Source organism: Lithobates pipiens, unplaced genomic scaffold (assembly GCF_037356315.1).
Source record: "Lithobates pipiens isolate NorthernLeopardFrog02 unplaced genomic scaffold, aLitPip1_a1.2 Scaffold_3, whole genome shotgun sequence".
NCBI lineage: Eukaryota > Metazoa > Chordata > Amphibia > Anura > Ranidae > Lithobates > Lithobates pipiens.
Genome location: NW_027507790.1, coordinates 94,810,039 through 94,822,807, shown reverse-complemented (window position 1 = coordinate 94,822,807; position 12,769 = coordinate 94,810,039). Strand labels below are relative to the sequence as shown.

Sequence of the window (12,769 nt, the reverse complement as noted above, 5' to 3'; positions counted from 1 at the left end):
TGTCACCATATATATATATATTTAAAAGTGCCCTTAGTTTACCATTGTTGACTGAAAATACAGACTGTGCTGTTTTTTTTTGTTTTTTGTTTTTGCCAAAGTAAAGCATTTTATTCCACATGCGTTTAAACAGAACTTTACAACACATGCTAAACCAATCACTGAACACTATATTAATAATAATCCAACATTGATGACCAGCAAACATGAATATTAAATAATGAATAAAGAAAATGAAAGAGATCCGAGCTCATTTTTATCAAAAAGCAATAATGTCCCCAAGATGAATCCTTTATTTTGAATAAAAACAATTCGAATCATTCATGGCATATGTTTCGGTACAGACAGAAGAACTTAGGTGTTCCCCAATTAAAACTGAATGTAGGTCCTACTGATTATATTCCTTAACCACTTAAGGACCGAGCCTCTTTCTGAGATTTGTTGTTTACAAGTTAAAAACATTTTATTTTTTTTTACTAGAAAATTACTTAGAACCCCCAAACATTTTTTTTTCTAACGCCCTAAAGAATAAAATGGCAGTCATTGCAATACTTTCTGTCACACCGTATTTGCGCAGCGGTCTTACAAGCGCACTTTTTTTGGAAAGAATACACTTTTTTTAATAAAAAAAATAAGACAACATAAAGTTAGCCCAATTTTTTTTAGATTGTGAAAGATAATGTTATGCTGAGTAAATTGATACCCAACATGTGACATTTTAAAGGTGTGCCCGCTCGTGGAATGGCGACAAACTTTTACCCTTAAAAATCTCCATAGACGACATTTAAAAAATTCTACAGGTTGCATGTTTTGAGTTAAGAGAAGTTATAGGGCTAGAATTATTGCTCTCGCTCTACCAATTGCAGTGATACCTCACATGTGTGGTTTGAACACCATTTTCATATGCGTTCGCTTCTGCATGCGAGCTCTGCAGAAGGGGAGGCATTTACATTTTTTTCCTTATTTATTTTACCTTTTATTTTTTATTTTTACACTGTTCTTTTAAAAAAAAAATGTGTTACTTTTATTCCTATTACAAGGAATGTAAACATCTCTTGTAATAGAAGAAAAGCACGACAGGACCTCTTAAATATGAGATCTGGGGTCAAAAAGACCCACTACAGAGACCACTATTATCAGAAAGCGGACCGCCCACCGAAGAAGCGGATACCAGGGTTATGGCAGCTAGCTGCTGTCATAACAACGATATCCCTTTCAAAGTTAGGACATATATCAGCATGCGGTGGCCCAGAAGTGGTTAAAAAAATAGAGAGCTGAAAAAAAGAGAAGTATGCCCAAAGCTTTTTTGAACATACTTGTGTACTGGGTCACAGAAGTGCACATACATTTGCACTCCTGTGACCCAGAATCAACTGACAGGGGGCTTTAGCCACTCTAGGCTCTGGGAGGAGCTGGGCTATATTGTCGGGATCCACCCAGCTGCCTGATTGAAAGCTGGCTCTGGCTCTCAGCGCTCAGCTGAGAGCCAACCCCAGATGATCCCACCACCACCCAAGCCGACACTCCAGTGAGCACTGGAGGGGCAGACCAAACAGAGAGCTGAGTGATCAGCAATCATGTGATCACTCAGACTTAGTACTAGCAAGGGACAGCTGCAGTATCAGACTGATACTGCAGCATAGTTGAGCATGCATGATTTATTTGTTTACACACTCAACCCTTTTCCTTTCCATGCTGTCAACATTTGCAGAGGTAAAGAATAATACTAATAATATCCTAACTTACAAGATAAGCCAGACAGCGCCACTCCAAGCATCCTCTACACAACCTCTCAGCTCAGCTTCCTCGCTAGGTGCTGGCCCCAAAAAAAGAACATGTCCTACTTCACACAAAAGCAAAAGTATAAAACCCAACTGTTTCTTTTAAACAACTGACTTCTTCACAGTTCCTGCTCTTGGCCACACCCCTCTCACCTGGATTGTGCTTAATTATAGAGATAATAATTTACATGTCATTGCAACAAAAAGTTATCATAGTGGGGACATTTACTAAAACGGGAGCACTCGCAATCTGGTGCAGCTCTGCATGGTAGCCAATCAGCTTCTAAATTCAGCTTGTTTAATTAAGGTTTGATAATGAGCCCAGGTTCACACTGCAGCGACTCGCTGATTTGAGTTAATTTGGGTTCATGCACAGATGTCTATTCAAATAGCCCCTGAAAGTCACCAGGAACAACTTTTGGGAATCAGTACGGCACTGCAAAGCCGGCACCGCACCAATTCGGACAGTGCCATTGCTGGAAATTGCTGCCGATTTAGCCAAATCCGCCCAATGTGAACGTGGGCTAAAACTTGAGTGCTGATTGGTTTCGATGCAGAGCTGCAACTGATTTTTCAAACTACAGTTTTAGTAAATCTCCCCCACTGTGCCCCATGCAATTGTGTAATAACTAAAACATTAAAATTCTCAAAGTTTGTGTTCTTAGTGCAAGGTAATTAATACATTCAAGAATACATTCAAGATAGACAATTTAATACATCATAATAAACCAATATAATCACATAGGGAATACATATGGAAGCAAAAATAATAATAGGGATAAAAAATCAAAATGAAAAATAAAGAAACAAAGAGAGAGAAAGAAAGAGAGAGCGATAGATGCCATAAAGCATGTAATTGTTTTAATCCAGAGAGGGGATTTATTTTAGGAATATATTGATTGTCATATGTTCGTTGTAAATACATTTTACTGTATGTGTGTTTATACAACTGTAGGAGTTTAATAAATTAGATTTTTTTACACAAGGCTCCCACTGACCTGCATTCTGTCAAAAGTGGTACAGCTGTTTCTCTCTTTGTTTGGGTATATCTTTTTGACACATATATCATTTGACTTTAGACAGATCACAATGACAAATAATATTTCAAACAGTCATCATGTTTTGTTTATAGTAATTTATAAGCTATATTTTATTAATAATAAAGGAAAAATATAGAGTAATTTTACTGATTACATATTTTTGAGTTAGTATTGCAGCATTATAAAGTACACCGCAATACTAATTACTCTAAGAATATTATGAATTCATTTTTATTTTGTTTATTTTTTTATGTGGCTTTCATAATTTTACAATATTTCTTTTATATATATATATATATATATATATATATATATATATATATATATATATATATATATATATGCTTTTGTTATTATATTAAATGTAGAAAATTGTAACTCAGTCTCTAGACAAAACTTTCATTGAGTGCAACTACTCTGTATCTCTCTTAATAATTGTTGACTGTGCTGACTCACTCAGGTTGATTTATTAAAAAACTAGCCACTATTCTTTTATGTACTTTATTATAAAATTAAACTGTGTCCACTTTAGTCATCCAATCACGAGCAAGGCAAAATTTCCCTGCACATAATTGGGTATTGAAGTGAATGTTTCTCCAAGCCTAATCAACTTTCCCTAATCGTTAAGTAAATTAGCTGCATAGACTTGTAATGGGAGCAGTAAAACACAACAATCATGTAACAGGAAGCAGAACCATGAGATGCACACAGGAAATATGGCTTCCTCATGTACACATAAGTACAAACAGTGCATAGCAACCATTTAAAAAAAAATAATAATAAGATAACCTGTAGGATGTAATGATATTTTCGACTAATCAGAAAGTGTTCTAAGGTTCTCCATGGTATTGCTTCTACAATCATATAGCTGTTACGTCCATCTATTAACAGGTCACACTTCATTCACTTTAATACTTTTTTTCTAGGAAACTAATTATTTGCATACAAAGTAAATACATAGAAAAAGTGGGCCAGTAGCTAAATGCTAACATTTTAACAATTGTATTATTCAAACCACTTACCGAATGCAATGCGTATATTATTATAATTATTATACAGGCTTTATATAGTACCAAGAGTCTGCGCAGCACTTTACAACTTGAGAGTAGACAGTACAGTTACAATACAATTCAATACAGGAGGAATCAGAGGGCCCTGATCTTTAGATCTTACAATTTAGAAGGAAGGGTCAAGTGATAAAAAAGGTAATAACTGTGGGGGATGAGTTAATGGAAAAAATAAACATACAATTGTTAGGTGTGGGTAGGATAGGCTTCTCTGACGAGGAGGGTTTTCAGGGATCTAAAAGCTAACAGAGTAGTAGATAATCGGATAGATTGGGCTAAGGCGGTAAGGCATTCCATAGGATTGGAGATGCTCTGGAAAAGTCCTGAAAGCGAGCATGTGAGGAGGTGACGAGGGAGCTAGAGTGAAGGAGGTCTTGGGAGGAATGAAGAGAATGATTAGGCTGGTATTTTGAGACTAGGCTAGTGATGTGGCCGGGGGCTTAATTGTGGATGGCTTGTAAGATGTTGTTGGTATTTTTAATTTAATTCCTTGGTTGAGTGGAAACCAATGAAGGGACTGACATAGAGGAGTAGCAGACACGGAGCGGTTGGTAAGGTGGATGAGTCTGGCTGCAGCATTAATGATGTACATATATATACATTGTGGTGTTCAAGTGGTTTACCGGGATTATGGCTTAAGATATCAGCCATAACCCTGGTATTGCTTTTTGCAGCTATCATGAAACACTTCCAAGCGGGTCATGAGCCGCTGGAATGGTTTCCGAAGTGGTGGGAGGGGGGACATTCCCCCCCTCCCACCGCTCGCCGGTGTTTTTTGGGCTGTTTCCACTGTTTCATCTGAGAAATGTTCCAACAGTTGCTCCCATAGGCAATCAAAGAGTACATACTCTTTGATTAACTCTATGACCTTGGAGGACCAGAGTGATGTCAGGACATCACTTCCAGTCCAGGCTGGAGTCATTTTTTACATTTTTTTAAATAAAAGATACTTTTTGAAGAAGAAGAAGAGATTTGGGGTATTTTTGACCCCAGATCTCTCCATAAAGAGGACATGTCATCCTTATTTCTTACAAGGGATGTTTACAGGAATAAAGGTGATTAAAAAAATAAAAGGTGCAGAAGCAAACACATACGTAAGTCGTGCACATATATGTAAATGGTATTCGTACCACACATGTGAGGTATCACCATGAATGTTAGAACGAGGGTAATAATTCTAGCATTATAACTCCTATGTAACTCTAAACAGGTAACTTTTAAAGGTGTTTAAAGTGTCACCTATGGAGATTTTTAAGTACCCTAGTTTGTCGCCATTCCACGAGCATGTGCAATTTTAAAGTGTGACATGTTAGGTATCTATTTACTCAGCATAACATCATCTTTCACATAATACAAGAAAATTGGGGTAAATATTGTGTTTAATTTTTTTTTTTATTATTCATTAAAGTGTATTTTTTAAAGTGTATTTTTTCTAACTATCTTTTGCAAAACCGCTGCGCAAATACCGCGCGACATAAAAAAATTACAACAATCACCATTTTATTCCCTAGGGTCTCTGATAGAAAAACATGTATAATGTTTGGGGGTTATAGGTAATTTTCTAGCAAAACATACTGATTTAAACTTGTAAACAAAAAGTGGTGAAAAAAGCCTGGTCGGCAAGTGGTTAAAAAACACTACTGCATGAATGTCAGTGATTTTATAAAAACAAGTTCAAACCCCCAGATCAATATTTGCTTTCAGGAAGATGGAGTGCTAATGTGAATAACAGACTTACATGAGAAAAACGTTTTGCTTTGTGAATGATGAATTGTTTTTTCTTATTACATCCCTTAACAGATCTGTATTCAGCAAGGCTGGAAAGCTCCACGAGGCCGTTTTGATGTCCTTCCTCTTGTACTCCAAGCAGATGGCAATGACCCTGAGCTTTTTGAGATCCCCCCAGAACTGATAATGGAAGTCCAGATACGGCACCCGAAGTATGATAGCAGACCTTGAATATAGACTCACTTTGGGTCATTAGCAAATTGAACTCTTATTATGATACATTTCATAGGTGTAAATCAACAATATATGTATATATATAGAGAATGTACACATTAGTATTAACTAGAGGAATATTACAAGTGACCTGGGCATCATAGAACCAAGTGCTGTTTATTTAAGTAATAGATCATTTACATTGTTCTATATACACAAATATTATTTGTATGTCATTTATATTGTTCACACTTTTTTTTTCTTTGTTAAAATATTGAGACTTTGTATTCTTTTGGTAATCTAATCAAAAATCGAATCTGTCAAAATATGAATACTGTAAATGTCAAATGCAGAAGAAAAGTATTCACTTAAAATCTGCCATTTGGGTTTGTGGTGTTTGACCAAAAAAACTTTTTTTATTAATTCTTTCAGGTTTGACTGGTTTAAGGAGTTGGACTTGAAATGGTATGGATTGCCTGCTGTATCCAGTTTACTGCTGGAGGTTGGAGGATTGGAGTTCACTGCATGTCCTTTCAGTGGATGGTACATGGGCACTGAAATTGGAGTTCGAGATTACTGTGACAATTCCCGCTATAACATAATGGAGGTACTGTGGCCTGGTAAAGAGCTCCACCTTTTGGCAGCAATAGATAACTGACCACGCTTACTGAATATTTGTATGTTTCAGAAGGACATATTAATCAATAGATGGTGCACAATATTTCACTAAAATTTACATTTCAGTGGCTTCATGGGTAAAACATGAAAAACAGTAAAACAAACATGTTGATGTTTGAAATGTTTTCTTTGTTGGAATGGTGGAAAATAGCTTTTTAGGTTTACAACAGTATTTTTCCTTGTACTGTGCTATTTTGTTTATTTAAAAGAAATCTCCTAAATTGAAGAGGTAAGGGGTGCTTTATCATTTTTCTAGATTAACATGAGCCCCTTTAAGCAGCAACATGTCACTATAATGCAGAGCCAGTGGCTGTCTTTCCCTTACAAGCTTCGCAGACGCACTGTTAGCTTGTTGCTTGTAATACAGAAATTAAGTATGCCCTCTCCATAACATATAGCTTCCTGCAGCTCCCAAGACTTCCCTTACTATGTATGTTGCTTGTAGGGCTGTATTTTTATGATTGTATTTCATTAACTGTGCGAATTGGTTATATGTATGTATGAAAATGCTGCGGTCAGCATAATTTCTGAACAAGTGCTGAATCAGTTAAACACAGAAAAGTGACCAAGTAGTTCATCGAGTCAACCTTTTTTTGGTTTGTTTATTGTTGTTGTTTTTTTTTTAAATACATGGTTTTTATTTTTGTTTTTGTTAACTTTATTGTCTGACTGTAGATCTATGTTTGTCCCAAGCATGATTGAAGCCACTTGCTGTTGACTAACTCTACCTCTGCTGGAAGTTTGTTCCAAGCACCAACTACCCTTTCAGGAAAATAATACTTTACTTTCGTTTTGAATTTTTCTCCAGTTAGTTTGTCCCCATTATATTGTTTTCATAGTCATATTGTTTTTAGTAAGTCTTTGCAGATCTAGAAACCTGCAATAAGATGAGGCCACAGCTAATGATTTGAAACAGCCTATTCATTCAGCCAATGACTCCAACCCCCGTTGTCATGTAAAAAAAAAAATATATATATTATTAGAGACTTGTGATTTACAGAGGTTACCAAAGAATGATCAAGGCATAGAAATACTTATATAGACTGCCCACATTACAAAGAGACTATTACAGGACATTTGGCCATGCTGGAAAGCCTTGCAGAGGCAACATTAGAACAATTACCAAAGATTGTCCATGTCAGACAGCCCATATCAGAGAAACACCCAGAGACTGACAATGTGTGTCATTGTTAGAAACTGCCAAATGACCTACCACAGAAAACTCATTTGGAAGACCACTCCACCCAGCACCATCTTTCTGCAGATGACCATAAATGGTATACATATCTTACAACATAACTAAAGCAGTGAATGGTATTTATCATAAATTCATTAATAATTAATCATAAAATCAATCAAGTGCAAATTTAGTGAACTACAACAATATAGGGAAAATATTATTATTTCTTAATATAAATTAAAATCATGTGTTTAACAAAAGGACAGTCCCAGTATTCCTATTCAAGAACTGGTTATCCAAATCCCACGTGCACAAATCCACATCCGTGATTGGAAGACTTTCACCAATTGGTAAAACACCACCACCTTCTAAAATAAACACTTACCAGAAACAAAAGGAAAAGATGCCTGTGGTTTATGTCTGGGTTAACCATTCCACTCATATGAATATATCTGAAGATTTCTAAATGGTATGCCAGTAATCACTTGATGCATCTCCACATTGATCTCAGGATCTCATAGAAAGCAAATAGCCATCATTGTGTAACATATTATGCTTTATGACATCAATAAAATAGGTGTAAAAAAAATTGTATTCACAAATATAGTGCCTATAGACCGGCGCTGAGTCTTTTCAGCAATATTTTTGGAGCTAACAAGCGCCATTCCATCTCCCGGGGTGGACGTGCGGTCCAAGCTTCGATATGGTGCAGGTTGGGGCAGGAAGTTATGTCGACGTTACCCAGAAGCCTATATGCATTTCACATCCAATCATACGTCTTCAGGATGTGGAAAAAAATCAATTAGTTTCCCTATATTATTGTAGTTCACTAAATTTGCACTTGATTGATTTTATGATTAATTATTGCTGAATTATTGATAAATACAATTCACTGATTTAGTTATGTGGTAAGATATGTATACCATTTAGGGTCAGCGCAGTTACCCTTTTTACTGTAACATTGTTCACCTCACATTACTGGTGTGGAATTTATGACTGCAGCAGATCCACTACCTAAAGACACATTTATAAATTTTTATAGATTTATATTTTTGCGCCGATGACACACTTTTCACATCTTTCTGCAGATACCTACTTAGCTTTTTAAAGTGTGACCATACACTATACAATGTGATTTACCATCTCCTTTAGCTCTACCAGTTTTATAGTGGAAGGGCCAGCCTGATGTATTACAAATACATCAATAATAAACAGCACATCAAGTATCTCTGTGAGGCTCTGCATGCCTTTCCCACAAGGACCCAAACTGGAGCACAGCGATGTAATACAATAACAGGACCTGCAGCTTGATCCTATTACATACACTATTCCTTAACTCACTTACATGTCATTGACCTCAAGAGTAAATGAAGGAACCAGACGTGGTGCCAGACTACAGTCTGGGATGTTGAATGTATATACGGCAAGGTACGAGAACAGTTTCTTTGTATAGTCAAAATTAATTATTCATTTCAAATGCACCAAAAAGCACTTAATATTACTGCTCAACCTGTTCAAATATTTTTAAATAATCCAGGCACGTTGTGTTACATATGCTATAGTTTATCATTCACGCTTTACATAGTCTGATGTTTCCTGCAGGAAGTCGCCAAAAGAATGAACTTGGATACAAGAAAAACATCTTCATTATGGAAAGACCAAGCACTGGTGGAAATTAATATTGCAGTTCTGTACAGTTTTCAGGTAATTTGGTGAAATACTTACAAATAATATGTTATGGTGGGCAATCAATATTATACTGGCTAACACTTTTATTATTTAACATAACATGTTTAGAGAAAAACTAAAATGAAAGGCCTGCATATATACAAATTAGATGATCTTGTTATGCTAAAAAGGCCTGGTATGGACATTTTCAGTTTTGATATCATTGGGTGTCAGTGTCCTGTCTGTGCCTACTCCGAGCAGTGACAGCTATGCCATGATGAGGAATGGCCACACGGCGATTCAAATTATTTCCTTCTGCCCAATGCATATGATTGTTGCAAAATGATTAACCCATTAACCCAAGCAGATTAGTGGACCTTGCTTCCCTGTACAATGACTTTATCTGCAAGTAGAATCTCAGGGGTAGCTGGTGTTCTGTCAGGGACCCTCTCATTGGAGTTTGGCCTTAGTTGTTGGCTACAAAATGATCATTCAAAAGGTACATACATGTACAACAGAGACAGAAGAGAGTTGGTGCAGGGTAACAAGGAACTAGTGCATGAAAGAGGCACAAGGCACTGGGCATCTGGAGGCTAGTATAGGGCTGGAGGCTGCAAGTTTAAAGATGATGTTGCAGAGACCCTGACCATGGAAGTATCTGGGATGAAGTGGAGATAAATCAGGGTCTGTGGATGTAGCGAACGTGCAGAAAAAGATAGGGACGCACCAGAGGTGCAGTAGAGTCAGTGAGTGCTGCAGGAACAGGGAAGATGCAGCAGAGACAGGGGAGATAGCAGAGATATAGTGAGGATGCAAGGAGGCTGTTGGTACTATAGAGCTTGGATCTTTTTACTGCAGGTGCTTGGTTGCGCATAATGGAGTGGATTGCTTTGGTAGTTAAGGGGAGCAATAGGACTAACATGTGTCACTATGGTGGCTCAGGGTTGTGAAACGCAGGAAAGTGTGGACAGAGTGCTCAAGTGGGGACTAAGTTCCCCGCTTTTAGGATTCAGTGTGTCACTGCATCACTCAAAACATCACATGATCTGGCCACAACACTGGGTAAAACTCAAAAGGGAGAAAGCAGAACTACTGGATCATGGGAGGATCATGTTGACTTTTAGGATGTGGCTATTATGGTTTTATTTTATTTTGTTAGTCTGTTGGGAATTGTGGAAACAAATCTACAAAGGGCTTGCTTGCTGCAGTAATGACTAAATCTGCCCAGTGCAGATGGTGGGTACACACCCAAAATACCTGTATTGTCTAGAGTACCGTAGAAGTAGTTGTGCAGCTACATTTTTTGTATCTCATATAGTTATATCTTCTTTTAAGATAGTCTAATATCTGAGTGGGACAGTCCATACACAGTCCAAATACCAACAGAGGTAGTCTTAAATGCACGTTTAACCTTATTGCATACTTGGAATATGCATGGGGGTTTACCTTTAAGGTAAGAAATTATCATGTAGCATGGAGGTTTGACTCATTCTTCAAATATCTGTGCATGGTTTAAACGGGGAGATTGTTCTCTCAGAACACCAGAAGTAGTCTAAGAGGATGGATATTAATGTTTGGTACACATTGTTCTTTATAGATAGGAGAGCCTTCATTTATATGTCAATAAAATACAATTGTCTCATAGTTCAAATAATGATTACATAAAAATCTAGGTCATGATTTTTTTCATCCTATTTTCAGATTGATAAAGTAACGATTGTAGACCATCACTCAGCTACAGAGTCATTTATTAAACACATGGAGAATGAATATCGATGTCGTGGCGGCTGTCCGGCTGACTGGGTTTGGATTGTACCTCCGATGTCTGGAAGTATCACCCCTGTATTTCACCAGGAAATGCTCAACTATCGCCTCTCGCCATCCTTTGAATATCAGGTAATTCACTTTCTATGTAAAAATAACAGAGTCCACTGAGTTCTAATATTGTACTTGGTATACTAAGTTTTAAAAATATTTAGCTTAATTAAAACGTATCCGTAACACTTCACTCCTTTCTGCCTCTCGTTGCTGATAACAGATTTAAATTTTTATGGACAATATCGTTTGTTTAATTTTGTTACCCAAGAAACAGAATTTTTTCAAAATGTGGATTCTGAATCACTTTATCTTAGGAACACTGGTTTCATACAAACAACCCTAATAATGGGGACATTGTCAATGCAATGGTCCCTTCAAATCTACAGGGAAAAAACACACCTGTAATTAAGAATGATAGAGCTGAACACTTGCTTTATTAACTTTTTTATTTAGTTACTTCTTAGACTTAAATCTTTATCAAATATTGTGCCAGTGAACAGGGACAATTTTTTTTTAGAGTAAGGCCGCGTACACACGCGGGGACTGTTCGCTCAACTTTGTCCGTCAAACAGTTTCGGCAAACAGTCCGCTCAAAATTAGCATGGACGGACATGGCCACACACGACGAACGAACAGTTTGCTGAAACCGTGCGCGATGACGTGAACTGCACGTACGACGGGAAGAAAAATACGACGTCCTATACACTGCATTATAACTTTCGGCGTGTAAATCCTTTCTGAGCATGCGCGGAACTTAGTTTGACGAACAAGCCTACACACGAGGGGACTGTTCGCTGAAACTTTGTTTCAGCGGACAGTTTTTCGGAATTTCCGAAAAACCTTGTTCAGCGGACTGTTCGCTGAAACTGTCCGCTGAAAGCCGACACACGAGCGGACTGTTTGCCGAAACACTGTTCAGCGGACAAAGTTGGGCGAACAGTCCCCGCGTGTGTACGCGGCCTCACTTTTTAAAGTAACTGCTGTTAAACAAATAAGAAGCCATGTACAAAGTGTCTTTCTATTTAGGGAGGGTTTTAAGAGGAGAAATTATAATTATTTCATTTTAAATGAAAATGGTCACAAGTCTAAAAAAGTTTTAAAAACATTGTTAAAACAAACATATTTTAAATAAATGCTAAAATGAATTGTTTTATTCTGTGCTGTTCTTTTACAGCATGCACACTGTAGTAGATGCTACCCCCCCCCCCCCCCCCTCCTCCAATAAATCAATGCAGTAGGGGAATACCATGTGGAACAGTAAATGTAAGTCCACAAGGGGAAAAAATGGAGACTATCACCAATTAAACTTCGATGAGTGGACATGGACTGCAATTTTCAACTTTCAACAATCTATATTTATCATTTGCAGTTTGACCCATTTGCCTAAGGTTTGACTATCTAATTTCAGCTTAAAAAATGTAGGGGGCTCATGCTAATTCAGAGCTGGACAGTCAGCCATGCTGCCTGAAATCTCTTCTTTCCATCTCGCAGGAATTACCTAATCAACACCAAGGCTGTATAACTGTTTCATCATCTCCTTCTTCCCAGATGTGCAAAGAGGTGGCCAAACAAGAAAAAAAATAAGCTCACATTTTA

At 37.2% G+C, this 12,769-nt stretch overlaps 1 protein-coding gene across 4 annotated transcripts in view; it reads left to right on the top strand.

The window, feature by feature from the left end:
- NOS1 (nitric oxide synthase 1) overlaps positions 1 to 12,769 on the top strand; it is a 358,775-nt gene that overhangs the window by 275,384 nt on the left and 70,622 nt on the right. For all 4 annotated transcript variants that reach the window (XM_077462056.1, XM_077462053.1, XM_077462055.1 and 1 more), the window contains exons 9-12: positions 5,689 to 5,828; positions 6,262 to 6,436; positions 9,290 to 9,391; positions 11,057 to 11,251. In XM_077462056.1, coding sequence (XP_077318182.1) covers positions 5,689 to 5,828; positions 6,262 to 6,436; positions 9,290 to 9,391; positions 11,057 to 11,251 — 612 coding nt within the window. The remainder of the gene's footprint in view (positions 1 to 5,688; positions 5,829 to 6,261; positions 6,437 to 9,289; positions 9,392 to 11,056; positions 11,252 to 12,769) is intronic.